This window comes from Hemiscyllium ocellatum, chromosome 19, assembly GCF_020745735.1.
Source record: "Hemiscyllium ocellatum isolate sHemOce1 chromosome 19, sHemOce1.pat.X.cur, whole genome shotgun sequence".
Lineage (NCBI taxonomy): Eukaryota > Metazoa > Chordata > Chondrichthyes > Orectolobiformes > Hemiscylliidae > Hemiscyllium > Hemiscyllium ocellatum.
Genome location: NC_083419.1, coordinates 6,485,586 through 6,511,384, shown reverse-complemented (window position 1 = coordinate 6,511,384; position 25,799 = coordinate 6,485,586). Strand labels below are relative to the sequence as shown.

General features: G+C 41.3%; 2 protein-coding genes across 4 annotated transcripts in view; one reads left to right on the top strand and one right to left on the bottom strand.

Moving 5' to 3' along the window:
- The window catches only part of LOC132824846 (N-acetyltransferase 8-like), a 78,940-nt gene that overhangs the window by 42,709 nt on the left and 10,432 nt on the right, over positions 1 to 25,799 (top strand). The window lies entirely within an intron of this gene.
- ano6 (anoctamin 6) overlaps positions 1,830 to 25,799 on the bottom strand; it is a 155,759-nt gene continuing 131,789 nt past the window's right edge. For all 3 annotated transcript variants that reach the window (XM_060839622.1, XM_060839623.1, XM_060839624.1), the window contains 6 exons: positions 24,018 to 24,115; positions 18,815 to 18,939; positions 15,698 to 15,903; positions 10,277 to 10,488; positions 6,925 to 7,030; positions 1,830 to 6,234 (listed from right to left, as the gene is read on the bottom strand). In XM_060839622.1, coding sequence (XP_060695605.1) covers positions 6,025 to 6,234; positions 6,925 to 7,030; positions 10,277 to 10,488; positions 15,698 to 15,903; positions 18,815 to 18,939; positions 24,018 to 24,115 — 957 coding nt within the window. In that variant the 3' untranslated portion in view covers positions 1,830 to 6,024. The remainder of the gene's footprint in view (positions 6,235 to 6,924; positions 7,031 to 10,276; positions 10,489 to 15,697; positions 15,904 to 18,814; positions 18,940 to 24,017; positions 24,116 to 25,799) is intronic.

The window sequence follows — 25,799 nt, the reverse complement described above, 5'->3', positions numbered from 1 at the left end:
ATCAAAATAGTGAAAATGTCAAATGATACAAAAGCTGCCTTTATACAATATTAATACATTATAGGAATGAAAGAAAAATGACCTATCAGAAAACAAAGTTGTATCAGATTTTACAGACTAACTAAACAAATTGTGGCAGCTTTATCGTCCATCTCTAACTGCCCTTGAGATGGTGATGCTAAGTTTCCTCTCTACAATCCATGTGGTGTAGGTGCACCCACAATATCATTTAGGATGGGAGGTCCAGGATTTTGACCCAGTGACAATAAAGGAACAGCAATATAGTTCCAATTCAAGATACTGTACAGCTTGGATGCAAATTTGCAGATGGTGGTGTTCCAAGCTGTTTGTTTCAAAGTGATTGTGGTCACAGGTTTGAAAAGTGTAATCTAAGTACTCTTGGTCAGTTGCATTTACAGATGGCACATAAGGCTGCCATGTTGTGTCAATGGGAGAGGGAGTGAATATTGAATGTGTTAGATGGAGCGGCAAGCAAGTGGTCTGGTTTTGTCCTGGATGGTGTTGAAGCTGCACACCCAGGGAAAAGGGCAGTATTCCAACACACTCCTGACTTATGCCTTGTAGATTGTGGACAAGACCTGGGGAGTCAGGAAGTGAGTTACTTTCTAAAGAATTCCTAGTCTATGACCTGCTCTTATATGTATAGTAATATTTAAGGGATTCAAATGATAGTAACGCTATTGAATATCAACAGGCAATGGCTGCTTTCTCTCAATACAGAAAGTCATTGCTTGGCACTCATGTGGCGCAAGTGTTACTCCACAAATTAGGTCAAAACTAAATGATGTCTTGGCTTTGCTGCATTTGGGTATAGACTGCTTCAGTATCTGAGGATCATGAACATTCTGCTTTCATTTGCAAACCTCCCCACATCTGACCTTAGGATGGAGGGAAGGTCATTTAGGGAACAGTGAAAGATGGCTGGGGCTAAGACACTACCCTGAGAAACTCTTGCAGAAAGGTCCTTGCGCTGAGACCAGAACTATCATCTTGTGTGCCAGGTATGACTCCAATCAGTAGAGATTTTAACATACAGAATAATCAGAGAACTTTTTCAGATAATGTTTCAAAACAAATTGGACTGAACTAAATAAACTGTCATTCTTTGGTTCACAAAGCTCTAATGGAAAGCATGTATCTGTCGAACCAATGATATACACAGTGGGTGTCTCAACTAGCCTAGCTGGTATTCTGCTAAATATTGCCGCCTCAGACCATGATTGGGTAAAACCTATTTCAACAGAAAGAAGTGCTTTAAGTTTTAAAATAGCACGCAGAAACAATGCACAACTATATATATTCAAAGTTTGTGAGAAGATTTGTAGCTCGGGTGCTCGTCGTTGTGGTTCTGTTCGCCGAGCTGGGAATTTGTGTTGCAGACGTTTTGTCCCCTGTCTAGGTGACATCCTCAGTGCTTGGGAGCCCCCTATGAAGCGCTTCTGTGATCTTTCCTCTGGCATTTGCAGTGGTATTGAATCTGCCACTTCCGGTTGTCAGTTCCAGCTGTCCATTGCAGTGGTCAGTATATTGGGTCCAGGTCGATGTGCTTATTGATTGAATCTGTGGATGAGTGCCATGCCTCTAGGAATTCCCTGGCTGTTCTACCACTACAAATGCTGGAGGAAAGATCACAGAAGCACTTCACAGGAGGCTCCCAAGCACTGAGGATGACACCTAGACAGGGGACGAAACGAATACAACACAAATTCCCAGCTCGGCGAACAGAACCACAACAACTATATACATTAGAATGCTGTTGATGTTTAAACAGGAAATCAATTAATATTTAGTCAATAATGGCAAATATATTTATGAAACGATATTTTTAATTAGACATGCTTTGCTCCTATATCATTTTGTCTTAATTAACTTAAAAGGAAGAACATTATTACCAGTTGTTTAGAAAATGTCTATAGGTGGGAGAATAATTATATAAAGCTTTACAGACACAAAGATCATACAAATTAATTAGTACAGCATCTTGACATTCAAAAAAAGCATGTCAAGCTGACTGCATTAGGTTTTCCTTTCTATATTTCAGATAAAATAATTTTTCACTTTCAAGAGTCATACAGCATGGAAACAGACTTCCGGTCCAACCAGACAGTGTCGAACATAATCCCAAACTAAACTAGTCCCACCTGCCTGCTCCTGGTCAATATCCCTCCAAACATTTCCTATACTTCCTCCAATACCTCTCATTACTTTATAAACTTTGATCAGATCACCTCTCAACATCCTACACTCTAGCGTAAAAGTCCCAGCCTAACCATGTACAAAGGTGATTGCACCTTAGGACACATACTACACATACAACTAACCATGAGTGCCAAGAGATGCACTGAGGCGTCTGAGCCTTGTAGGGAAGGAAGGTGGCTTCCAAATTACCATTGACAAGCAGCCTTTAATACATTGGACTCTTTGAATAAGTTCCCATTTTCTTCAATACCATTCGACCCTACTACAGGAGGCAGAGATACTATATTGACTTACTTTTAATTGTTTTGGATAGAATCTCAATCTTGTTTTATAGATACCAACTGTATGTTACATGATACCTGATAGCAGGTATTGTGCTCAAATACAGCTGCATGTCAAAAGATAGTCATTGTGGTCTTTTCATTGGATTTGAGGTATTTAGTGACTATTCATGTCAGAATTTGATTTCCATCGCAGTTATTGATCTTATATTGAAAGACATAAGTGCTACACAGTTGAGAGGTGGATCAAACACTGTTTGGCATATTAGATTAGATTACTTACAGTGTGGAAACAGGCCCTTCGACCCAACAAGTCCACACCAACCTGCCGAAGCGTAACCCACCCAGACCCATTCCCCTACATCTAACACTATGGGCAATTTCTCAAAGCCAATTCACCTGACCTGCACATTTTTGGATTGTGGGAGGAAACCGGAGCACCCGGAGGAAACCCGGAGAATGTGCAAGCCTGAGGCAGGAATTGAACCCGGGTCGCTGGCGCTGTGAGGTAGCAGTGCTAACCACTGTGCCACCGTGCCGCCCACTATTATTGAACAGCTCTTTAATTCTATTCTGAAAACATGGGAGTGGGGCTGGGTGGTGAATAAACATGGTAGATCCACTTAAATTTCAGTAGATGAACTACACAAACTGTGAGAAAAAGGTATGATTTATCCGTGGGGATCCTTGTCAGTTATGAAAGATTAGCCTGAGACCTCTCAGAAATCCATTTACACTCTTTAATTCAGCTACTGGATTTAGGTTGTATAACGTAAAGAAAATTTTATGGGCTTATCTAGTAACCTAAAATGTTTTTTTGGTTACATAACTGCCCAGAAGTGAATAGAGATGATAATATCTCAATTTTTATTTGCACTCACTCTGTCCAGTTTTGATAAACTTGACCATGATAAGCCTTTTAGAAAGATTTTAGCAGTTCTTACTGGGTGACTCTGCATTTCATAAAAATAATTTTAGATGAATGAATATAATTTGGAGTAGCAGTAATAAAAAAAACTATAACTACTTTCATTTGGTTTTGCTTTTTCTTGACGCTCTGCAGATAAAGGACAATATGAACTTTAATTCAGTTCCATATATTATCAGATTGGCTGCAAATTAATGGGATATTAGGCTGAACTCTTGCTGCACTGGAGTCACAAGACAGACTAACAGGCAAAACTGATGAGAGGTCTGGACAAGAATTGATGCACAGCTTAAGTATATGGGGTTAGAACAGAAAATGCTGAAGAAATGCAACAGGTCTGGCAGCAACTGTGGAGAACAAAATACTGTTAACATTTTGTGCCCAATATATTTTGCCTTTGGAACTCAGTATCATACTGGATTTGAGACATTCATTCTGTTTCTCTCCCTACAGATACTGCCAGATTTGATGAGTTTCTCCAACACTAAGATTTTATTTCACATCTTCATTATTCCATATGCTATTTTTGTTCAAATGTATTGTTTGATACTTTGAAAAGCTGCAGAACACATGTATTTTAAAAATAGTGTTTTGATTGAAATACTACATATTAAATGTACTTTCCACTGTTTATAGAAGTATTGTTTCATTTTAATAACATTTGAGAAACACTAAGATGGTGAGTAATAGTCAGTGAATGGTTTAACCCTTACACAGTCAATTAGATTATTAGGGAGATTGGAACTGAGTCAGGATTAATCTTTTAAGAAGAAAGAAGTAATTTCTTCAAACAGAGGGCAAAGAAACTTTGGAATTGTCTACCACAAGTGGTTTTGGATGCTCAGTCCTGAGTATATTTGAGCCTAAGATCAATAATAGTTTTAGACATTACAGGAATCAAGGATAATGGGGTTTGGGTGGGTAACTGAGGTTGAACATTTGATTGTATCAAATAATGGAGTGGGCGTAAGGAGCATCATGACCCAAAGTTGCTCCTATTTATGTTCTGACGACTGTGAATAAATCTGGCTGCAAGTTACAGAAAAAGCTTACAACATAGTATTTAGCGTCCTGACTCCACATGATTCCAAGTCCTGCCTTATTACCATATTGAGCTTTCAGTGTTAGTAGTGAGTTTTCCTATTGCTTGTCAGGTATTCAGATGTCATTGTCAGATTTAGAAATTGCAGCAGTTTAGACTTGGCAAACAGTCCAGTTTCTGGATTTTCTTTCTTTACAACGATCAAGTGCGCCATTGGCTATAAAGTGCTTTGGGTCGTTCTAAGGTCATGAAAGTCACTTCATGAATTGAAGAAGTCTTTCTTTTCAAGGCAACAAGTCAAAAAAAAACAAACTCCAATCAAGTTTGAATTTAGTGTATTGGCAACATTAAAAGCCAATGACGCAATCCGATGCTTTGGGGGTAAGAAGGCTGGGAAAAATTGAACAGTTGGGAGAGAACTGCCAAAAGACCAACAGATGTAGGCTGCTAGTCAGAATTGTCTGAGTGGTACCTGTCGAGAGAAGGTGTTTACACAGAGGAAAACATCGACACCGACTTGGAGAGCAAATCAACAAAGAGAAGATTCGTCAGCTGGTGGGTTTGGAAATTTGAGTTTTTCAGTAAATCTTAACGGGGGTTTTTATCAGGCCAGTATTATACAAGGGAAAGTAAAATATAGCTTAGAGGAAGGAGTTGTAAATAATTTTTAGTTAATTATTCTCTGTTATAGTTCTTGGCCTCTCGAATTTTCACAGATTACTGCATGAGATAAATCTTTTCTGGGTTGCTGGTTTAAATTAAAGCAGGAGGGTTTACCTGTGTCAGAACAGTTAGGGGGTATTTTTTGGGGGATGTATTTTAAACCGATTGGCCTAATTCAATTTTGTTTTTGTCACCAAGCAAGCAGCTACCCGAACTGCTGGATCACATGTTGGATTGTGTGTTATTCAGAACACTTGGTGCTGTCAGGTAGTTCTGCTAGCTTTTAACTCTCTTAAAGATACAGTATACCCACATCTTCATTATACCCATACACTGAATATGTCCTCTGCGATGAATACTATGATACAGCAGGGTATTTTAAACATTACTGGTCCTGGAGCTGTTCATTTACTTATACAGTCAATGCGAAGTAATCCTCTCATGTTACATTGCTGAATGATGTAAATGTACAGCAGCATATCAGCAGTGGGCTACTTTCTGGTGCAACAGCAATTTTGCTCAATTTTCAGCTCAAAATAATCCAAAAATCAAGGCTACCACTTCTTTGCTCAGTTTTTTAGTCATTACATTCCTTTTTCATATTCTAAAAAGGTCCAGGATAACACCATGATATTTTTAAAATGTCATATTTGTCAACCCTTTGTAAATATAACAAATGACCATTTATGTGAACTCCTGAAACCTACTGCACCAACCATCGGTATCAGTATTACAAAATGCAGTGGGTCAAATGACAAACAAAATATAGAAGTTTTTTTTGAGGATTGTACAAAACAAAATGTGCCTTGGAATCGCACAATTAAAAAAATCTCCAAACCTCCTTTTAAAAAATGTAAGATAAAAAAGTTATAGATTTGTGTCACAAGTGTTTATACATCCATGTCTGCAGATTTCATGCTCACTGGACCCTTCATTACAGTTTTGGCAGTTTCTGCCATTTTGTTATGCCAGTCTGTAAGTTGAGATTCATGCAGAAGCTTCTGTGTCAGATACCTCTCCCGCTTAATTTGCTCTTTAATGTGTTTTGGTACGTCAGGAATGCAGTAAGAGACAAGGAAACTCACTGTAAATACAATGTGCTGAAAAAGAATAAAACAAATATGCTATTAAAATCTCTGTGCCCATTTCTCTCAGAGTACAACATTAAAAATTGTTTGCTTCATTGCCGTATCATATGTGATAATTCTGAGACCATGTAACAACCAGGGTCACTTAATTGACTGCACTTAATTGATTGATGTACTGAGGAAAGCAAACTATTCCCATTCATGCAGCATTTCCCACCTCTGTGCTAAAAGAAATGTATTCTTAATATTGTCAGTCAAATTACAATTACAGATTTATTAAATGATATTTTATTTTTGATGCATATTAGGTCAATGCTAGAATGACATGACTGTACATCTGAGACAGCACACTTTTGTCACAATATGATTATTTCACACATTAAGTGCCAAAAATAATTCATAAAAGAAATAAGATTTGCAGGTCAAAGAATGCATTCCAGAAATCATTCGAAGACACATATATAATGTCCCAGGAGCTCACTGCCCTTAGAGAATGCCTTAGGAGTGGGCAATAAATGCCAACCCAGCCACTGGCATCCACGTCCCCATATGAATAAAAAAAAGGTACATTTTCATGACATTCCTACCTTGATGTGAATGACTCTCTTTATTTCTCATCTTTTAGTTCATCACAGAGGCAATATCAGCCATTGCAAACTACAAATATTACACATACAAAAGTAATTTTAAAATATCTCTCACCTCCATAATAATAATAAAAGCCAATTTGGCAGCCATTATATGCCAGAAATAAAGGCTATGATAATACTGTAGAGGGTGACCAGGAGGATATCGCAAGTCTCGGTACCTGACACAAAATGAAAATGACGAACTCATTCCAAGTCCACATAATGGCAACAAATTAAAGCTAATATCTTCACATAGGAGACATGTACTAACAAGAAACAATAGTAATAAAAGCAATTGGATGACAGAAATAAAATTCCTTAATCAAATGTGGGAAAGAAAATCTACCATCCTGACTTAACTAAGAGATACATTGAAGGTAACAAATACAGTTTTTGTTGATAATAATAGGGTCTGCTGTAAAGCAATTTGATCCAAATTTGCAAATGGACAGTTTGTGACTGAATTTGATGTTAACAGCGATGCACCTGTATTTATTCTAATGGGGCAGGGCTTATCAATGAACACTCTTGAAGTAGACAGGAATGTATACATTGTATGTGGAGTGTTCAACAGGAATGTATATTGTGAAGTCTGACACCGAGGTCAGCACAATTTCATAACCTTTCGCCCATAAAGCATGTTACATCATGTGCTTATGTTGCATGAGCATCCACTCTTGTTAATTTGCAAAGTTAATCCCAATACAGAACACAGAACAGTCCAGCACAGGAACAGGCCCTTCAGCTCAACATGTCTGGGCTGACCATGGTGACATTCTAAACTAATCCCATCTTCCTGCACATGGACCATATCCCTCTAGCCTGTTCATGTTTAATCATGTTGAAATTCCCCGTGAATGTTGCTATCATTTCTGCTCCTATCATGTCTCCGGGTAGCACATTCCAAGCACCTACCACCCTCGGTGTAAAAAAACTTTCCTTGCCCATGTCCTTTCAACTTTCCCCCTCCACCTTAAACCTATGTCCCCAACTATTTGACATTTCCTCCCGGGGAAAAAAAGACCATCCATGTATCTATTCCTCTCATAATTTTATATACTTCTATCAGATCGCCCCTCAGTCTCAAATGGCCTAGTGAACACAGTCCAAATTTGTCTAACCTCTCCTTGTAGCTAATACACTCCCAACTAGGCAACATCCTGGTAAATCTCTTTTGCACCCTCTCCAAAGACTCTACGTCCCTCCTTTGGTATGGCGAACAGGATTGCACATAATATTCCGAATGTGGCCTAACTAAAGGTTTATACAACTACAACATGACTTGCTAACCTTTATGCAATGCACCAACATGCCTCATGCCTTCTTCACCACCTTATGCACTTGTGTTGCTACTTTCAGGATCTCGCACCCCAAGATCCATCTGTATATTCATGCTCCTGAGGATCCTGCCCAAAGCTGTAAACTTTCCTCGTACATTTGGACCTCCCAAAATGCATCACCTCAGACGTATCTGGATTAAACTCCATGTGCAATTTCTCCACCCAATTTTCCAGGTGATCTATATCCTGCTGCATCCTTTGATAATGTTCCTCACTATCCACAATTTCATTAATGTTTCTGCCAAAACTTGGAGGTACTTCTGCATGAAACATAGAAAGTTAGCAGGTAAGCAGGAAGTGTCATGGAATGTTATTTCAAGGAGGTTGGTGTATAGAGGAGGGAAGTCTTACTGCAATTGTACTAGTTGCTGGTGAGACCACATCTGGAATACTGTGCACAGTTTTGGTCCCCTTATTGAAGGAAAGATATTATTTCATTAGAAGCTGTTCAAAGAAGGTTCATTAGATGATCGTAGGGATTGTCTTTATGAGCAAAGATTAATCGTGTTGAGACTCTACTCATTGCAATTTAGAAGAATGAGACGTGATCTTATTGAAACATATTAGATTCTTTCGGGTAAATGCTAAGCATACATCTCCCCTCATGGAAGAGTCTAGGACCAGAGGGCACAGTCTCAGAATAAAGGGGAGCCAATTTAAGAATGCGATGAGGAGGATTTTCTTCTATCAGGGGTGGAGAGTCTTTGGAACTCCTTGCTACAGAAAGCTGGTGGAGCAGAGTCCTTGTGTACATTTAAAGCTGCGATGGATAGATTCTTGATCAGTTGGAGAATCAAGAACTCTGGGGCAAGGGCAAGAAAGTGAACATGAGGAAGCCAAAGAGTGGTGAGCCTGTGGAATTATTACCACAGGAAATAGTTGATGCCAAAACATTGAATGCAAGCCAAGAGGCAGCTAGGTATCGCAGTTGGGCTGAACAGGATCAAAGGTTATAGGGAGAAAGCAGGATTAGGCTATTGAGTTGGATGATCAGCCAGGATCGTGATGAATTGTGCAACAGGCTCAAAGGACCGAATGGCCTCCTGCTCTTATCTTCTATGTTTCTATGAACGTAAAGAAACCTATTAAATAGACCAAGCCTGAGGGGCTGAATATCCTGCGCCTGTTTCTATTTTTCTTTATGGTCCTATAAATGCAAGTGATTGTAGTCTTGGAAAGTGCTGTCTGAGGAGCCCTGGTGAATTGATGTAGTGCATCTTGTAGACAGTACACTGCTTCTACTCCGCATTGATGATGGAGGGAGGGAATGATTGTGGATGGAACGCCAATCATGTGGACTGCTTTGTCCTGGATTAGGTCAAACCTCTTGAGTGTTGCTGGAGCTGCTTTCATTGGGCAAGTGAACTTGTGCCTTGTAGGTGACGGGCAGGCATTCAGGAGTCTAGAATTGTGTCACACACATAGAATTCCCAGTGTCTGATCTGCTTTTGTAGCTTCTGCATTTGGATGGCTAGCCCACTTCAGTTTCTGATCATTGGTAATCTAAAAGATCTTCTTCACCATGAAGACTGAAGCCTTTGGGGTTATTGAGACTTCAGTGGCCAGAATGCCATTAACAGTAATAGGTCATGCCCCAGATTCCATTATAGAATTATGATGGTTTATTATTAACTGTCTTGGAGCGATACAGTTAAAAATTCAAAGCAGAAACTCAATCTGCCTGTTTCCATATTTAACTGGAGGGCGAGCAAAGGACAAGTGGTTATCCATTTATGCAAACGATTTGCTGTGCAAAACCAGCTAGTTCTGAAGGCTGAGAGAAACATTGGGCTGACTCAGAGACACAGCATTCCAGCACTTTCTAGGCCACTACCCCCCTCCTCCCCACCCCCCACCCCACCCTCCCCCTCCCCACCCGCTCCCCCCCCCACCCCACCCTCCCCCCTCCCCACCCCACCCCCCCTCCCCCCCACCCCCCACCCCACCCTCCCCCTCCCCACCCGCTCCCCCCCCACCCCACCCTCCCCCCTCCCCACCCCACCCCCCCTCCCCCCTCCCCACCCGCCCCTCCCCCCTCCCCACCCGCCCCTCCTCCACCCAAAAAAAAAACGACACAGCACCAACCTGCAGGTGGTAGCATTTTCACGGTCAAACCAGGGCGGTGTATTCTTGGGCTTGCTGAGACTTGTGAAGTCAGCGATACTGAAAACAGAGAGAGTGGTATTGATGTAACCTTGCATGGTCGAGCTGTTGTGTGCTCCAAAGGGTTGCACAGACAGTGCCCAATAGTACACAAGCCTGGGAATCATATCTGATGTGAATGCAATGATCAGTGCCTAGAAACACGAGAAAAGAAAAAGGACAAGGGGTAATGTTAAAGCTCAACAAAGAAAGCCAAAAAGCATAGAAAATATAATTAGCTAGTCTATTTCTCATAACAATTTAAGTTACTTATATTAAATACATAACAGTAAGTGTCCGAGTAATTCACAAATCCGAAGTCTAGTCACCAGATCCATTACATAGCACAGGGTTTCCCCAAACTGTGGGCTGTGACCTAAGATGAGATTTTGGGGTCACCAGCACCACAGGAACAAAGTTAGGATATCCTAGGTCAGACTGACAAATTTATGTTACAATCGGACTAAGAATTATTATCAAAAACAGAAGTTGCTGGAAAAGCTCAGCAGGTCTGGCAGCATCTGTGGAGAGAGAGAGAGAGAGAGAGACGGAGTTAATGTTTAAGTCCAGGGGAAGGGTCTCCTGACTGCCTGACCTGTTGAGTTTCTCCAGCAATTTGTTTTTGTTTCCAAAGGTGATGTTCATCCTGCTCAACGTTCTCATCTTCCTCCTCGGAAGACTGCTGTTGCTTACCCAGCTCTTCAATGCCCCATTATATTCTCTCTTTGCTTGCTCCAGTTCTGCACAGCATGCAGGGATTACACAAAACACTCTGTCGGAGTGTACTGCAAGGACCCCAAAACTAATCCAAGCATTGAACCCTCAACTTCAGGCAACCTATTGTCTGCTCATGAAGAATGGGCTGCATTATGTCCATGGTGAAAGTGAGGACTGCAGATGCTGAAGATTAGAGTCAAGAGTCTGGTGCTGAAAAAGCACAGCAGGTGAGGCAGCATCTAGGAGCAGGAGAAACAACATTTCGGGCAAAAGCCCTTCATCAGGAATATAGCAGAGGAAAAGGTGGGGAATGGAGCTGGTGTAGCTGCGGAAGATGGGCTGTTCCACGTACCCGATGAAAAGTCAGCTGGGGCCCATGCAGGTGCCCACGGCTATCCCTTTTGTCTGGAGGAAGTGGGAGGATTCAAAGGAGAAATTATTAAGGGTGAGGACCAGTTCAGCCAAATGAATGATAGTGTCAGTGGAAAGGTACTGGTGGGGATGTCGGGAGAGGAAGAAACAGAGGGCTTAAAGGCCATCGTCATGGCGGATGGAGGTGTAGAGGGATTGGGTATCCATGCTGAAGATGAGGCATTTGGCGGCCAGGTAAATAAAAGTCTTGGAGGAAGTGGAGGGCATGGGTGGTGTCCCAAACATGCATAGGAAATTCCTGGACTGGGGCGATAGGACAGTATGAAGGTATGTTGAAATGAGTTCGGTGGGGCAGGACCAGGCTGAGACGATGGGTCGGCCGGGGTAGTCAGACTTGTGGAGATCATGGGTAGGAGGTAGAATCGGGCAGTGTGGGGTTAATGGACTATGAGGTTAGAAGCTTTGGGTGGGAAATCCCCTGAGGTGATGAGGTTGTGTACAGTCTGGGAGATGATGGTTTGGTGATGGGAGGTGAGGTCGTGGTCGAGGGGCCAGCAGGAGGAAGCGTCTTCGAGTTGGCGCCTGGCTTCAGTGGTATACAGGTCAGTGCGCCAAACTACCACTGCGCACCCAACACCCTTGTCTACGGGTTTGATGGTGAGGTTGGGGTTGGAGTGGAGGGCTGTGCATTGTGAGTGTGAGAGGTTGGAGTAGGTGGGGGGGGGGGTGGTCAGGTTGAGGCAGTCAATGCCACGGTGGCAGTTGGAAATAAAGAGATCGAGGGTGGGTAACAGACCAGCACGGGGTGTACAAATGGATAGGGCGTGTTTGACGGGGGAGAAGAGGGTCCTCGGAAAGTGGGCGGGAATCTTGATGGAAAAGTAAGCACGGAGGAGGAGGAAAAGGTGTTCGATGTCGCAACGTGCATTGAATTTGTTGATCCAGGAGTGGAGGGGGATGAAGGTAAGGCCTTTGTTGAGGACTGATCATTTGTTCTCAGTGAGGGGGAGGTCTTGGGGGGGAATGGTGAAAACTCAGCAGGGCTAGGAGCTGGGAATAGGGGTGGAGACTGGAACTGGAGAGGGCGTGGTAGTTGAGGAACTGGGATGACGTCATTTATGGAAATGACGCTCACCAGGGGCATCGAGGGGGGGGGCACGGAGGTGGTGATTGTGGGATCCACAGTGGGCATTCATAGGCGATACTGTCGGCGGTGTTAAGGTGAGGAGTGTTTTTGATGTCCGACATGGTGTGGCAAAAGCGTCTGTTAAGTGTGTGAATTCTTCTGAGGATGTAAAACAGCAGAGGTCCTTTGCAGTTCTGAAAGAGTGTGGCCCTCAGCTGAGGCAGGGCTGATTAGGTGGTGGCACATGGCTGTGAGTGTGGATCGGAGGATCCGGAAGGAGAACCGTTTCTGGAGGTTTCAAATTTGAAGTATGTTCAGGTCTGAATTGTACTGATCTGAATGTAGTTCGGAATCCATGTGGGATCAGTTGGTTCTATAGTCAGGTTCTGAGGAAGGAGATGTGGCTGTGGTAGTGAGTCTGCTTCAGGACATGGCTGAAGCACTTTAGGGTAGAGGAGATGACCTTGGGGTGCAGTGAGAGAGAGACTCACTGAGATCCTTGTAGAGAGAGGAGGAGAACTTCATGGTAGGCATCCTTGGAAGAGGCTTCTCAGTGAGGTTAAAATCAACTCGGAGAAAGTGAGGACTGCAGGTGCTGGAGATTAGAGCCAAGATTAGAGTCGTGCTGGAAAAGCACAGGAATCCATCAGGAATCAAGAATCAAAAGGGCTTTTTCCCAAAACGTTGATTTTCGTGCTCCTCAGATGCTCCTGATCTGCTTTGTATCTATGTTCAGCCTTAGTAAGAGGCTTGATTCATCGAGTTATCAGCCAGGGGATGCCCTTATTTCCCAGTAACTATCCTTGTAAGGCACCTGGCCTTTAAAATGAGGCAGGGACCTGAGCGTTCTCAAGAATATACACAGCTGGCACCTTCCAAGCTATTTCTATCAGATTCCTGTAATCACGGATGATTGTACATTTACTGAATGGAAGCATTTTCTATTGACACATTATGATATGTTACTCTCAACTTCGTGTATGTACAGTCTGTAGTCTCCTGCATCTGGGGGGGGAGAGTCCAGTTATGGTGGCAAGCTCCACTGACCGGGTTGCTGCACTGACCTCATCATGAGGAAACAAGGTGAAGTGGTTCATTGGTACATCTGTGCCTGGAGGATTGAGAGGTCTTGCAAAGGTCCCCACTGGATTCTCAAGAAGCAGCAAGCCGCACGAAAACTTAGCAGAGCTGTCACCTTGACAGCCATTGGCATAGGATTGCCATCAACCTCATTAAATCACAGGTCAAGTTCCAGCAGCTGAAACAGTTCAGTGGTATGGACATCCTTACTCTGTGACAGCAATGTATCTCGTTCAAATGGTATTGAGGATGAGACATTCTTGGCCTCCTGTACCACCTCCATATCCTGAGGGGACCTTCAGCCTCAATGTCTTCATGCAGAGGCTGTTTGCCAGGCACCACAAGTTGCTGCACGTCCTGGAGTTGCTGGTGATACGTGTTATCTTTCTATTTCTCTGAGCCCTTTATTGCACTGCAGCCATCGCAACAATGTTCTCAGCCATGGTTGAACCGATTTGTTATCGTTTCAATGAACGTATGTGGTGAATATCAGGAAACTGACTAGGTCCTTTTTAATATAAGCACTCACCAACACCTCTCAGTTATGAAGAAGTGTCACACTAAACTCAAAACATTAAGTCTGTTTCTCTCACCACGGTTGCTGCCAGGCCTGCTGGGTTTCTCTAACATTGAGTCAGTATCAGATGTTCAGCATCCACAGTGTTTTACCTTTATTGGGGAAGATTTTCTGGTTGGTTGTGTTGGCTTTTTAAAAAAGATTTCAGCTGAAATTAAAGTAATCTGCGCAAATGTTCATGGAACCTCAAACACAAATTATGGTCAGTGTAAACTCAATATCCATAGTATTTAGATGGCAGCTCTACCCACAGAATTAGCCATTTCCTGGGAAGAACTAACCACCACTGGGAAGTTCTGCCAATTACTTTCATTTGCTGGTTCTTTTGTGTGCAAGAAAATTAAAAGGAACATTTTAAAAGCTCTTGAATCCAAACACACAATTTACTTTACCACTTATGCAACTGATGTACTTTTCTGTACTTTTGCTTAAAAGGTCATTTACTGTAATTTAAAATCAGGTTATTCAGAGGTAATAAACTGATACTGATTAAAATGTGTTTTTGGAATAAATCAATTTTCAGTTCTAATCAAAGCACCATAAGTTATCACCTTTAAATACAATTCAAGTTAAAATAATTTTAAATTACATTTAGAATGCTGGCCAATTGCACTGGACCTCTGCAGATTTTGCATTTGGCAATATTAAATAACTGAGCAGATATGTGAGAGAAAAACATCTTTCTAAAAACAGGAGCAATTTGACCACAGTAATGCACAGATCTGTAGCTATGTCTAAAATAGGAAAATAGCCCTAATATTAGTTCTTGGTGTCTATTGTTAATAATATTTTTGCAGGAAATCTACACTCTAATCATGCCAACCGAAAACAAAGATCCATTTTAATCAATGAATGGTTTTCTGGTGCTCATCAATTTCCCTGGATCACCAGCTTTAATGGATGCAGAAACAACAGCTCAGGTCAGGAGCACTTTGTCTTCTTGTGAAAAATTAGACAATGCTTTAATAATGTGCCAACAGTTATCGGTACAGATTGGAATAGATGCACAACTAGATTGCATTTCACCTAGTTACCAAAGCTGGGGTGTTCCCAGTGGTTAGGTGTTAAGTAGAGACTGACAGGACTGAAAGGTGGAGGATGAGGCTGAACAGACCCAACTGGACAAAGGATGGAATTGGGCTGCGTTAGGCATCAGCCAAGAAGATGAAAAAGTACAAAACTACTTCCAATAATAACAATCAACATGTCACCTCTTCTGACTCTTCCACTGGCTTTATACACCTCTCATTGTATCTGGCAAACTGACAGAAATAATTGATAAACCTGACACTGTGGCAAATAAACCCTAGCATGCCATTTGGTGCACAACATACATTTTCACTCAGTTGCTTTTAAAAGAAATTCTATTTAGAACTCCTCATGCAATTTTGCAGTAATACACAGCATACGACAGATGAGTGGGAATGAGTAAACAAGATAAACTAGACTGAAATACATCATTGCTGTTGTTACTCTCAAAGGCTGCACTTACATTTGTCACAGCTGCAAAAACAGCCACTCCATGCAAGATTGGCAACCAGGCTCCAATATCTTGCGCTTTGGCTGCCAGAATCCGTCGAAACTGTGTGGTCATTTTCCAACCATCTACTCGTATTTCGATGATGTTATTAATCAGTGCCAGCAGAGGTGCCAGAGGGAATGATGCCACAAAGATGGTGGCAAAACCAAACTGTATAACTGTGAAATGAACAGGAAAAAGTAAAGTGAAATCTTTGTGCTTTACATGGTCTGTGCATTATCAGGGTCACAGCTCCATCTGGCTTACAGCTGCTGTCATGGGTCTCAAACAAACATTCTAACAACTCAGATTTTGGCTAACATGTTCACATCACATCACTTACCCTTGCTAAGCTTAGAATGATCCAGAGAGAAACATATGACAAGAGATTGTATGGAATGAGCTGCAAGAGAAGGTGGTGCAGGCTGGCACCATTACAACATTTAAAAGGCATTTGGATGGGTATATGAACAGGGAGGGGTTAGAAGGATATGGGTCAAGTGCTGGCAAATGGGACTAGATTAATTTAGGATATCTGGTTGGCATGGGCGAGTTGGACCAAAGGGTCTGTTTCTGTACTGTACACCTCTATGACTCTATGATTTAATAAAGGGGTGTACTGATAGAAACAGGCCATAGTGGAAATCTAATATGGCCAGCACACGGCCTGTCCACCCCAATCTGTTTAAAGCTGCTGCAAAATATATTTGTCCTTAAGGAGAAGTTTCCAAATGAAACTTGTGCAATTTGACTTCACAAATGAGACAGTTCAACAGACTGCCACGTAATTCATTAATCTATCACATGAGTATCAACTCTGTGTTTCAAACAAATGTTTCTGTGAAGTAACAATGCAACTACATGAAGCATCTATCCAAGTGAAATTAGCAAGGCCACAATGATCATCAGGTTGGTGTCTTCATACTATTTAAACATATCTTGAATGTCTCAAATTCACTTAAGTAATACTAATAGCTGTAACATGCCTCTCTACATTCATGAGATGCAATATTCAGGAAAAAGTGATGCATAGCTAATTTTATATTAATGCCACTAAAATACCTCCCTGTTACCTTCATGGGAATGAAGTAGTAAAAGTAGTATCTATGACATATTTTCAAAATTAGTCAGATATTAGTAACAGGATAATTATGATGCTTCACAAACGTTCATAAACAATACTTCTACAATGAACAAAGATTGTCGCATCCATTAAGAAGGTACTTTTCCATGCCATTAGATCTCAATAATCTGAGGTTTGCTGGTAAGACCAGAAATTTAATTTAAAATGAAACAAAAACCAAAAAATGTCCAGAAACAGCTTACTTGTCGGTTAAAAAAAGGCATTCTGCAGTTTTGTATTTTTTAATATTTCCCTTATTTAGCAATTTAAATAGGCATATTTATTTAAAAATAAGCAAAACTATACAGTGCAATTTTAATTTTATTACAAAATCCAAATATTTTGGGTAACAGCACAGTAATTTCACTGGCAAAAACAGAAGTTGCTGGAAAAGTTCAGCAGGTCAGGCACCATCTGTGGAGAGAGATCAGAGTTAATGTTTTGGGTCCAGCGACCCTTCCTCAGTCCCTTCCTCCTTGAGGTCTGAGGGAGGGTCACTCAATCCAAAACATTAAGTTTGAGTTCTCTCCACAGATGCTGTCAGAACTGCTGAGCTTTTCCAGAATTTTCTTATTTTTGTCTTTGGATTTCCAGCATCTACAGTTCTTTCAGTTTTTACTTAGTAATTTCAATTCAAAAATTATAAATTACTTTCATATGGAAAACATCTGAATATATTTACTCGCTCCATCACTCTGCCTTAATGGATAACCAGAGGTGACAACTGTTTATGAAACAGTTCTACAAATTATTATTTTTAATCAACATTTTTCTCAGTTAGTGGAAACATGGAACTCCGATTATTGACTGAACAAGTGAAATGTGGCCAAGGTGGGAAAGGGAAGCAAGTTTCTACTTCTCATGTGCATTCTTGATCATACGTCATTCGTTTTGTTTATAGTACAATAAAATATTGGTGAGATGGTCTATGTGAATGGTTCCCTGCATGTGCCACATGTACAAAAATTGTTCATATCAGGATCAAGCCATTTTGTCCACTGAAAAAAAGCATTATGGACTCGAGGTGTGTAGTCATCAAGATATGCATCAGGAGCATTGAATCAGAAAATTTCCTTACATCTGTAAGACTCTGCGTGCACTAAACTGGAGGTTTCAATCACAGAATGAACTCAAGGGCACTGACCTTTCTAAATAACTGTCAATATATAAAAAGGAATCAATCCAAATTTTCCTGGTGGTTTGACTACCTTACCTTATAATAGGGCACTAGGGACAATAGATAATTTATCGTGAACCAAACTGCTATCCTTTGGATGATCTAATTCCTAGGTAGAGATGCTGACATAACAAAATGCTTGGAGAAAGTGAGGACTGCAGATGCTGGAGATCAGAGCTTAAAAATGTGTTGCTGGAAAAGCGCAGCAGGTCAGGCAGCATCAAAGGAGCAGGAGAATCGACGTTTTGGGCAGTAGCCCTTCTTCAGGAATGAGGAGGGTGTGCCAAGTAGGCTAAGATAAAAGGTAGGGAGGAGGGACTTGGGGGAGGGGCGTTGGGAATACGATAGGTGGAAGGAGGTTAAGGTGAGGGTGATAGGCCATGGAGTGGGTGGGGGCGGGAAGAAGATTGCAGGTCAAGAAGGCGGTGCTGAGTCTGAGGGTTGGGACCGAGTAAAGGTGGAGGGAGGCAAAATGGGAAATCTGCATTCATCCCTTGTGGTTGGAGAGTTCCTAAGTGCTTGTTAAATCTAGTCTCCTATTAAGATATGCAGGGTCTCTGATCTCAGGACTCACACAGTAGCAGGGATTAACAAATCTGTCATAAATAAATGGAAGTGGTATACAGCATTACAGAATAGTTTTAATTAATAGCGTCTGCATTACATGGGAAAATTCATATGACAGTCGGTGTTACTCATACACCTCATCAGAGGTGAAACAGCTTTATTAGTAAGAGACGAATTCAACAGCAGAAGCATTTTAATACATGTTACACTCATAAGAACATACCCATTTCCAGGTATTCATAAAATAAGCCCAACTTTGAGATGGATTGCAGCCGATAGTCTTGCTCCCATCGGGGAAGTTTCTCTTCTGATTTTGCACGACACCGACCAATAAGGTTCTTTAACCACCTGTACAACAAGAACAACCGACATCTGGTAAATAAAGGGAAGGTTTCGTATCCCGGTGAATGGAAAGCAAGAGCAAGCAGCCTTAACATAATGAGCAATTAGCCCATGCCCAAAAATTTACTGGAATTCTTCAAGCAGTTAGCTAAGTTGATCAATTAGGATAAGATGGGACTATCACTTGTTTGGAATTTCAGAAGGTCACTGTGAGGCTTTACTGTTGGGGATGCTGACTTTCACGTGAGATGGTATATCACAGTTCCACCTTTCTGTTTAGATGGACGTCTAAGATATCGTGGTCTTATGCAGAAAAAGGTAACAGAGGTCTCCCAGCACACAGCCCAATATCAGTCCCTAGGTCAATGCAACCGGACTGCATTATACCAAAAAATTGCATGTGTCAATGTTCACAAAGGGTTTCTCTTTAAGCTCTAATGAATCCTTTCCCACAATTTTACGCTGTTCACATTGTTACAAATGCACTGTGTCTCTACAGTGTCAGTCGTACATTACCTAGTTCTCACCAGCATCAGTACACACCACTGCCAGGACCTTTTGATTTCCCCACCGATAGTGCCATATTTAAACCCTGCCATGCACCAGATCAATCACTGCCATCCAGACACTGCCCAACACAGTTGTAGTGTCAGAGGAATTGCCCCAGAGGTGGACAGTGGGGTGCAGAGCAGACTGTCCTCTTTCCTCAAGACCACCAGAGGAGACTAGGCACCAGACTCTGCCCGCACCTCCCGGTGTGAAGTTATCACCTAGGTCACTGTAATATCCACACTTCGGGTGAACACTCAGCAGTGCAGGAAGAACGTTAATGGGCTTCTGCAAAATTATTATGGCACCGAAAGTGGCCATTCAGCCCACTGTGCCGGCACTGGCTCGTCAATTAAGCATCATCACGCAGGGCCAACCTCCTGCTTTGTGCCATTTTCCATTTCTATCCAAATAATTATCAAATGCCCTCTGGGATGCTTCAATCGAACTTGCTTGCACAACTGCAAGCCATAGACTGGATTTTTTTCCTTTGTGTTTTAGTTAGGTTTCTGATGTCAGCCGTACTTTTTCAGTGGCTCTCTCATCTCTGAGTCACAAGGTTTTCAATTCCAGACCCACTCCAGGGTTTTGAAAACAAAAAATAATGACTGACACACACGTTGTATTTAAAGAGTGCTGCATTGTTGGAGGTGTCAGATTTTGGATGAATCATTGTACTGAGGCCCTGTCTGCCTAACTGTGGAGAGGGAACAGAATAGGATTAATTAAGCAGAGGGTGTGAGAAATGGTTGATTGACCTAAATGCAGACTGTTGATGGTCGTTTGAGCGTGGGTATGTTTATCTGACATTCCAACATACATGAACTTAAACTCATTCAGAACAATGATGCCCTGCATTCTCTTCCCCAAAAAGTTTTTCTTATCTTGCCTTTGCTCACTGTCTTAAGGTTTCACATCATTTAGCATAATTTCTCTCGCTCTTCAGGTGTGCTGGAGATTTCCCTGTCCATCTGCCCCAACACTAGTGCTGAGCTCTCTCACTTTCTGGAACATATTGCTACACCCATGGGCCTCCTTTGAAAGCCTCTTGAAACTTTCCCCTTTAATCACTACTTCAGCAATCTCCACTTATCTCCATCCGACTCTGGTCTAGCTCTGGATTTTGAATTGCAATCCTAGTTTACTATGATACCAAGTCCAGTACATAAATGAAAACCGCAAGAATGCGGACGTTGTAAATCGGAAACAGAGATTACTGGCAAAGCTCAGCAGGTCTGGCAGTACCTGTGGAGAGAAAGCAATGTTAACATTTCAGGTCAAGTGACCTCTCCTCAGTTCAGGTACATAAATGTGTTGGATTTGAGTACAGAACCTGAGGATGAAAGATCAAAATGAACGTGTCAAGAAAATTAGAAAAACAACAACATAGAAGATCAGAAACAAAATTTTCAAAATATCAAATCAGATGATTAAACATTTTGGTTCGGTAGATCCTGTGATGGATTACATTTTTTTTGGGAACAGTTGTTGAATGAGTCAAATAGCAATGTTTTCTTGTATTTTCATATTCTTATTTATGAACAGGAAAGTACAGGTAGCTTATGAATATTCCTAAGTATGATATTTGCATGTTTACACAAAGCAAACTAACCTACCTACTCTTCCATGCATCAATTGATTTGACTAAAGTGTTAATTTTAGCTTCTGACTTTAGTACAAGATGGAACATGTTGTTAAGTATTTTATCTTCTGAAAACAGGTTTGAATGCATTCCAGAGAGAGTGACTGTAACTTTCTGTAACTCACGCAAAATGCCATTTAATAGGATGCCACTGCATACAATTCCATCCCTTAAAACTATTATAAATACACAAATGTAGATAACTCCATCATAAGCTTGGAGGATAGCAGGAAAAAGGAAACACAGTTGTGGCTTTGGTCAGCCATTCGCAGTCCTGATGAGTTTGGTGTTCAGGGAGGGAAATGCAAAAGACTTTGTCAAAATGAAAAAGCAGATAATCTAAGAAGGAAGAATGGTCAATTCAGTAACATTCCAACATGGTCATACATACGTAACATAATTGTAATAAATGCAGTACTCAAAAGAAAACTATATTTAAAATTAGATTTTTAACTTAGCTTACAGAAAACGTATCTCATATGGACCATATTACATGGAGTATCTGTGGAAATACTCATTAGCTTCCTAGGTTTCTCCAGGGGATATTTCTTGTGGTTGCCACTTGGACGGTGGTTTTTTGGAATGGATTACTAGAAATTGTTTGTTTTTCATTACCCTCCCACTCTTGTTGCTGTTTCCAACAATTCTCAATGTTGCCATTCTTTGTTGCATCCCACCCATTTAGGGGTAGCACAGTGGCTCAGTGGTTAGTACTGCTGCCACACAGCACCAGGCACAAGGGTTCAATTCTAGCCTTGGGTGACTGTCTGTGTGGAGTTTGCATGTTCTCCCAGTATTCATGTGAGTTTCCTCTGAGTGTTCTCCTTTCCTCCCACAGTCCAAGAATGTGGGGGTTAGGTGAATTGGCCATGCTAAATTACCCTCTAGGGATCTGCAGGCTAGGCGGGTTATCCATGGGGAATGCAGAGTTATGAGGATGTGGTGGGATGCTCTTCCGAGGGTCAGTTTGGACTCGATGGGCTGAACGACCTGCTTCCACACTGTAGGGATTCCACAATTAGTTGCACAAATATTGGATACCTTCTTCACTTTATCTAAGAGACTGCTATTTATGAGCAAGACTCAACAATGAGCGTAGACAAACTATCGCACTACTTTTGAAGAGACAGTCAAATACACCCCAGCCTTCACTCAATAATTTTCCCTCTCTAAGCCAATGTGCTGAGGCAAATTAAGCCAGCTTATACGACAGAAAAATTCAGTTAGTGCATCATGGACTCGGCATCAAACCTGTGAGCCTTTTATTCAGGAATGCACTTGTGATTTGTTGCTTAAATTTGTTAACAAAACCAAGTCTGAACTTAATAAACAGGAGTAACAGTTATACATTCTCACAATACAAGATGAACTACTTCATCTTCCTACCAAATTATTCAAATCATGTCCATGATCAGATCTGAGACTCATTCATTAATCACTCTTACACCCACTGATGGGCAAGTTTGATTTTGGTTTTCCACGTAGTACTAACATTGGGCATTCATGGGAAGCAGAGACCAGGAATCTGAGAGCAAAGAACATAGCTGGAAAATCCAAAACGGATTACAGTATCGCATCTGTGGCAGGTGAATTACACTTCCACAATAAGGTGCAATGTTGGGAAATACATGCAAATAATGAATCATACATAACTTCAATAATCAAAACTTTTAATCTTATCCATTGCTCCACTTCCTTTTAGTAATGATAGTTAAAGCAGATTGTTATTTCTTGCCTTGATTTGGAGATGCCAGTGTTGGACTGGTGTGGACAAAGTTAAAAATCATACAACATCAGGTTACAGTCCGATAGGTTTATTCATAAGCACTAGCTTTTGGAGCGCTGCTCCTTCATCACCTGAAGAAGGAGCAGTGTTCTGAAAGCTAGTGCTTCCAAATAAACCTGTTGGAGTATAACCTGGTGTTGTGTGATTTTTAAATTTCTTGGAGTAAAAAATGAGGTCTGCAGATGCTGGAGATCACAGCTGCAAATGTGTTGCTGGTCAAAGCACAGCAGGTTAGGCAGCATCTCAGGAATAGAGAATTCGACGTTTCGAGCATAAGCCCTTCATCAGGAATCATTGCCTTGGCAGTCTACAATGCTTCCTGGACAAACACAGCTTGACTTTAAAAGTCAGACCAATGCTTTCAAATCCCTCCATGGCTCCGACCCTTTACATCTATACAATCTCCTTCAACTCTACAACCCCTGAAATATCTGCACTCCTCTTTACTCTGTTCTCTTGAGCATCCCTCATTCATTGGTGACCAAGTTGTCTCCCCTTCTCAGAGAGTCTAAGACCAGAGGGCTTAATCTTAAGTGTAAGGGTAACACATTTATGACAGAGATGATGAGGAGGAATATCTTCTCTCAGAGGGCAGTGAATCCATGAAATCCTTTACTGCAGATTGGCTGTTGGACATGGGTTGCTAAGTATATGCAAAGTTGGAAGGGACAAATCTTTAAATGAGAAATCAAGGGTTTTGGGGGAAAGGAAAAAAAGCAGAGTGGAGGATTATCAGATCAGCCATGAACCCATTGAATGACAGAATAGATTTGATGAGCTGAATGGCCTGCTTCTATTCTGAAGTCTCACGGTCTTGTGCCTCAGGATGCTTAAGCTCTAAAATCTGCACTATTCACCCCCTCCCCTCTAGTTCATATCCCTACTTTAAGATGTTTCCAAAACCTATCTCTATGCGCACTTTTGGTCATCTGATTTAATATCTCATACATCTCACTGATATATATTTCTTTTTGATGCTCCTGTGAAGTACCCTGGGAGATTCTATTATATTTACATTATGCCTTTAATGTAAGTTGAAATTCTTGTTATTATATGCTACCTTGCAAATTTCTAGAATCTTCTGCATTTGAGAATTCATTAACTTACGGAATGAGAACTTCTTGAACATTGTTCCATATTGCTTTTCCTCCCATTATAATCAGCAGCTGAGTTGACAATTCTACGAGGCAGCCTCCTGGGTCACACTGTAAATTTCACAAACAGAAATTAATCTTTAATAAAAAAAACAAAGAACTGCAGATGCTGGAAACCAGAAACAAAAAACAGAAACTGCTGGAGAAACTTAAATTCAAACAGAATGCGATTATAAATAAAAGACCTGAGTTCAAGATATAATGTTACATACAGTCGAAGACACTAAATTGAGGGGATTGTGACAACTTATAGACAATCAGAAAATATTCCTAACAGCACCAGATGGACTGCAATGTGGGGAAATTGGTGAAAGCAGAACAGAAATATAATCCTAGTAAGGGACTCGATAATTATGGGTATGTATAGCTATGAACAAGGTTCCAAAGGATGAATTAGGAGAAAGTGAGGACTGCAGATGCTGGAGATCAGAGCTGAAAAATATGTTGCTGGAAAAGCGCAGCAGGTCAGGCAGCATCAAAGGAGCAGGATGCTCCTTTGATGCTGCCTGACCTGCTGCGCTTTTCCAGCAACACATTTTTCAGCTCCAAAGGATGAATTACCCACTCAGTGCCAGATTAAAGAATGACAGCAGGAGAGGAATTTGGAAAAGTGGTGGTGGTGGTTTACCTGGAGTGTCACCTTGGGGAGGGGGGAGGTTGAGAAGGAGAGCCCTTCAGGGTAATCTCAGCCAGTGTGGGAACTGAACCCACACTGTTGGCAACATCTGCAAGACAAACTTTCCATTGAGGAAAGTAAGCTCACTGAACTACAGCAAACTTTTTACTAACCTCCGCATGGAACCAGGCGATCAAATATTCCGGTTGATCGAGAGATCCTCATAGCCAATGTAAAAACATGCACTAAGTAACAGAAACATAGTGCAGGGATGTACAAATCACTGTTCTATTTTAGTTACAGCATAAATCATTTAAATAATAATGCCTTAAATAAAACCTACCAGCAGAGAGCCTTCTCACCCATACCCTGAATGAACTACTCTGGTATTGCGGAGATCGCAATAACACAGTAAACCTCCGGTAGTTGAGGTACGTAATTTTTGCTGGTCCATTATAGTGCTGGTTAAAAGGTGCAGAGGCTGGTCGACTGTGGTGGTGTCAGTGCCCGGGGGCTCCTGGCTGTGATAGGCCTGGAGCAGGGACCTTGCAGAAGTCCTGGAGCTGTGTTTGAGACCCGGGCCGGTGCAAATGAACTCTATTTAAGTACTTTCTTTTTATCCTTTTGTATGTCAAACCAGACTGTGAAACACTTCTCACTGTATCTCCCTAGACATATGTGACAATGAATCACTCATTCATTCAGTGTTCTGAAGAGTCATACTGGACTTCAAACATTAACACTGCTAAATCTGCCAGACCTGCAGAGTTTCTCCAGTATTCTCTGTGTTTGTTTCAGATTTCCAGCAACCGTAGTATTTTGCCTTTATCACAATATTATGTTTTTTCTTTGGAACATGCACATTGATAGGGAGGTCAGCATTCACTGCCAAACTGAAAAGACAGGTCTCTTTTTGAAACTGATAAAAGTTTTGATACCACTTGGTTGGTTTCTGGTTTACTTCAGATGGCAGTTCAGAGTCATCCAAACTGCTGTGGAACTTCATTCAAATATACGCTGGAACAGGCAAAGCAAGGAGGATTGCTTATTTAAAAGGACAAAATTAAGGCAGTTGAGATTTCTATGGCAATCCAACAGCCTCTATTCATTTTTAATGCT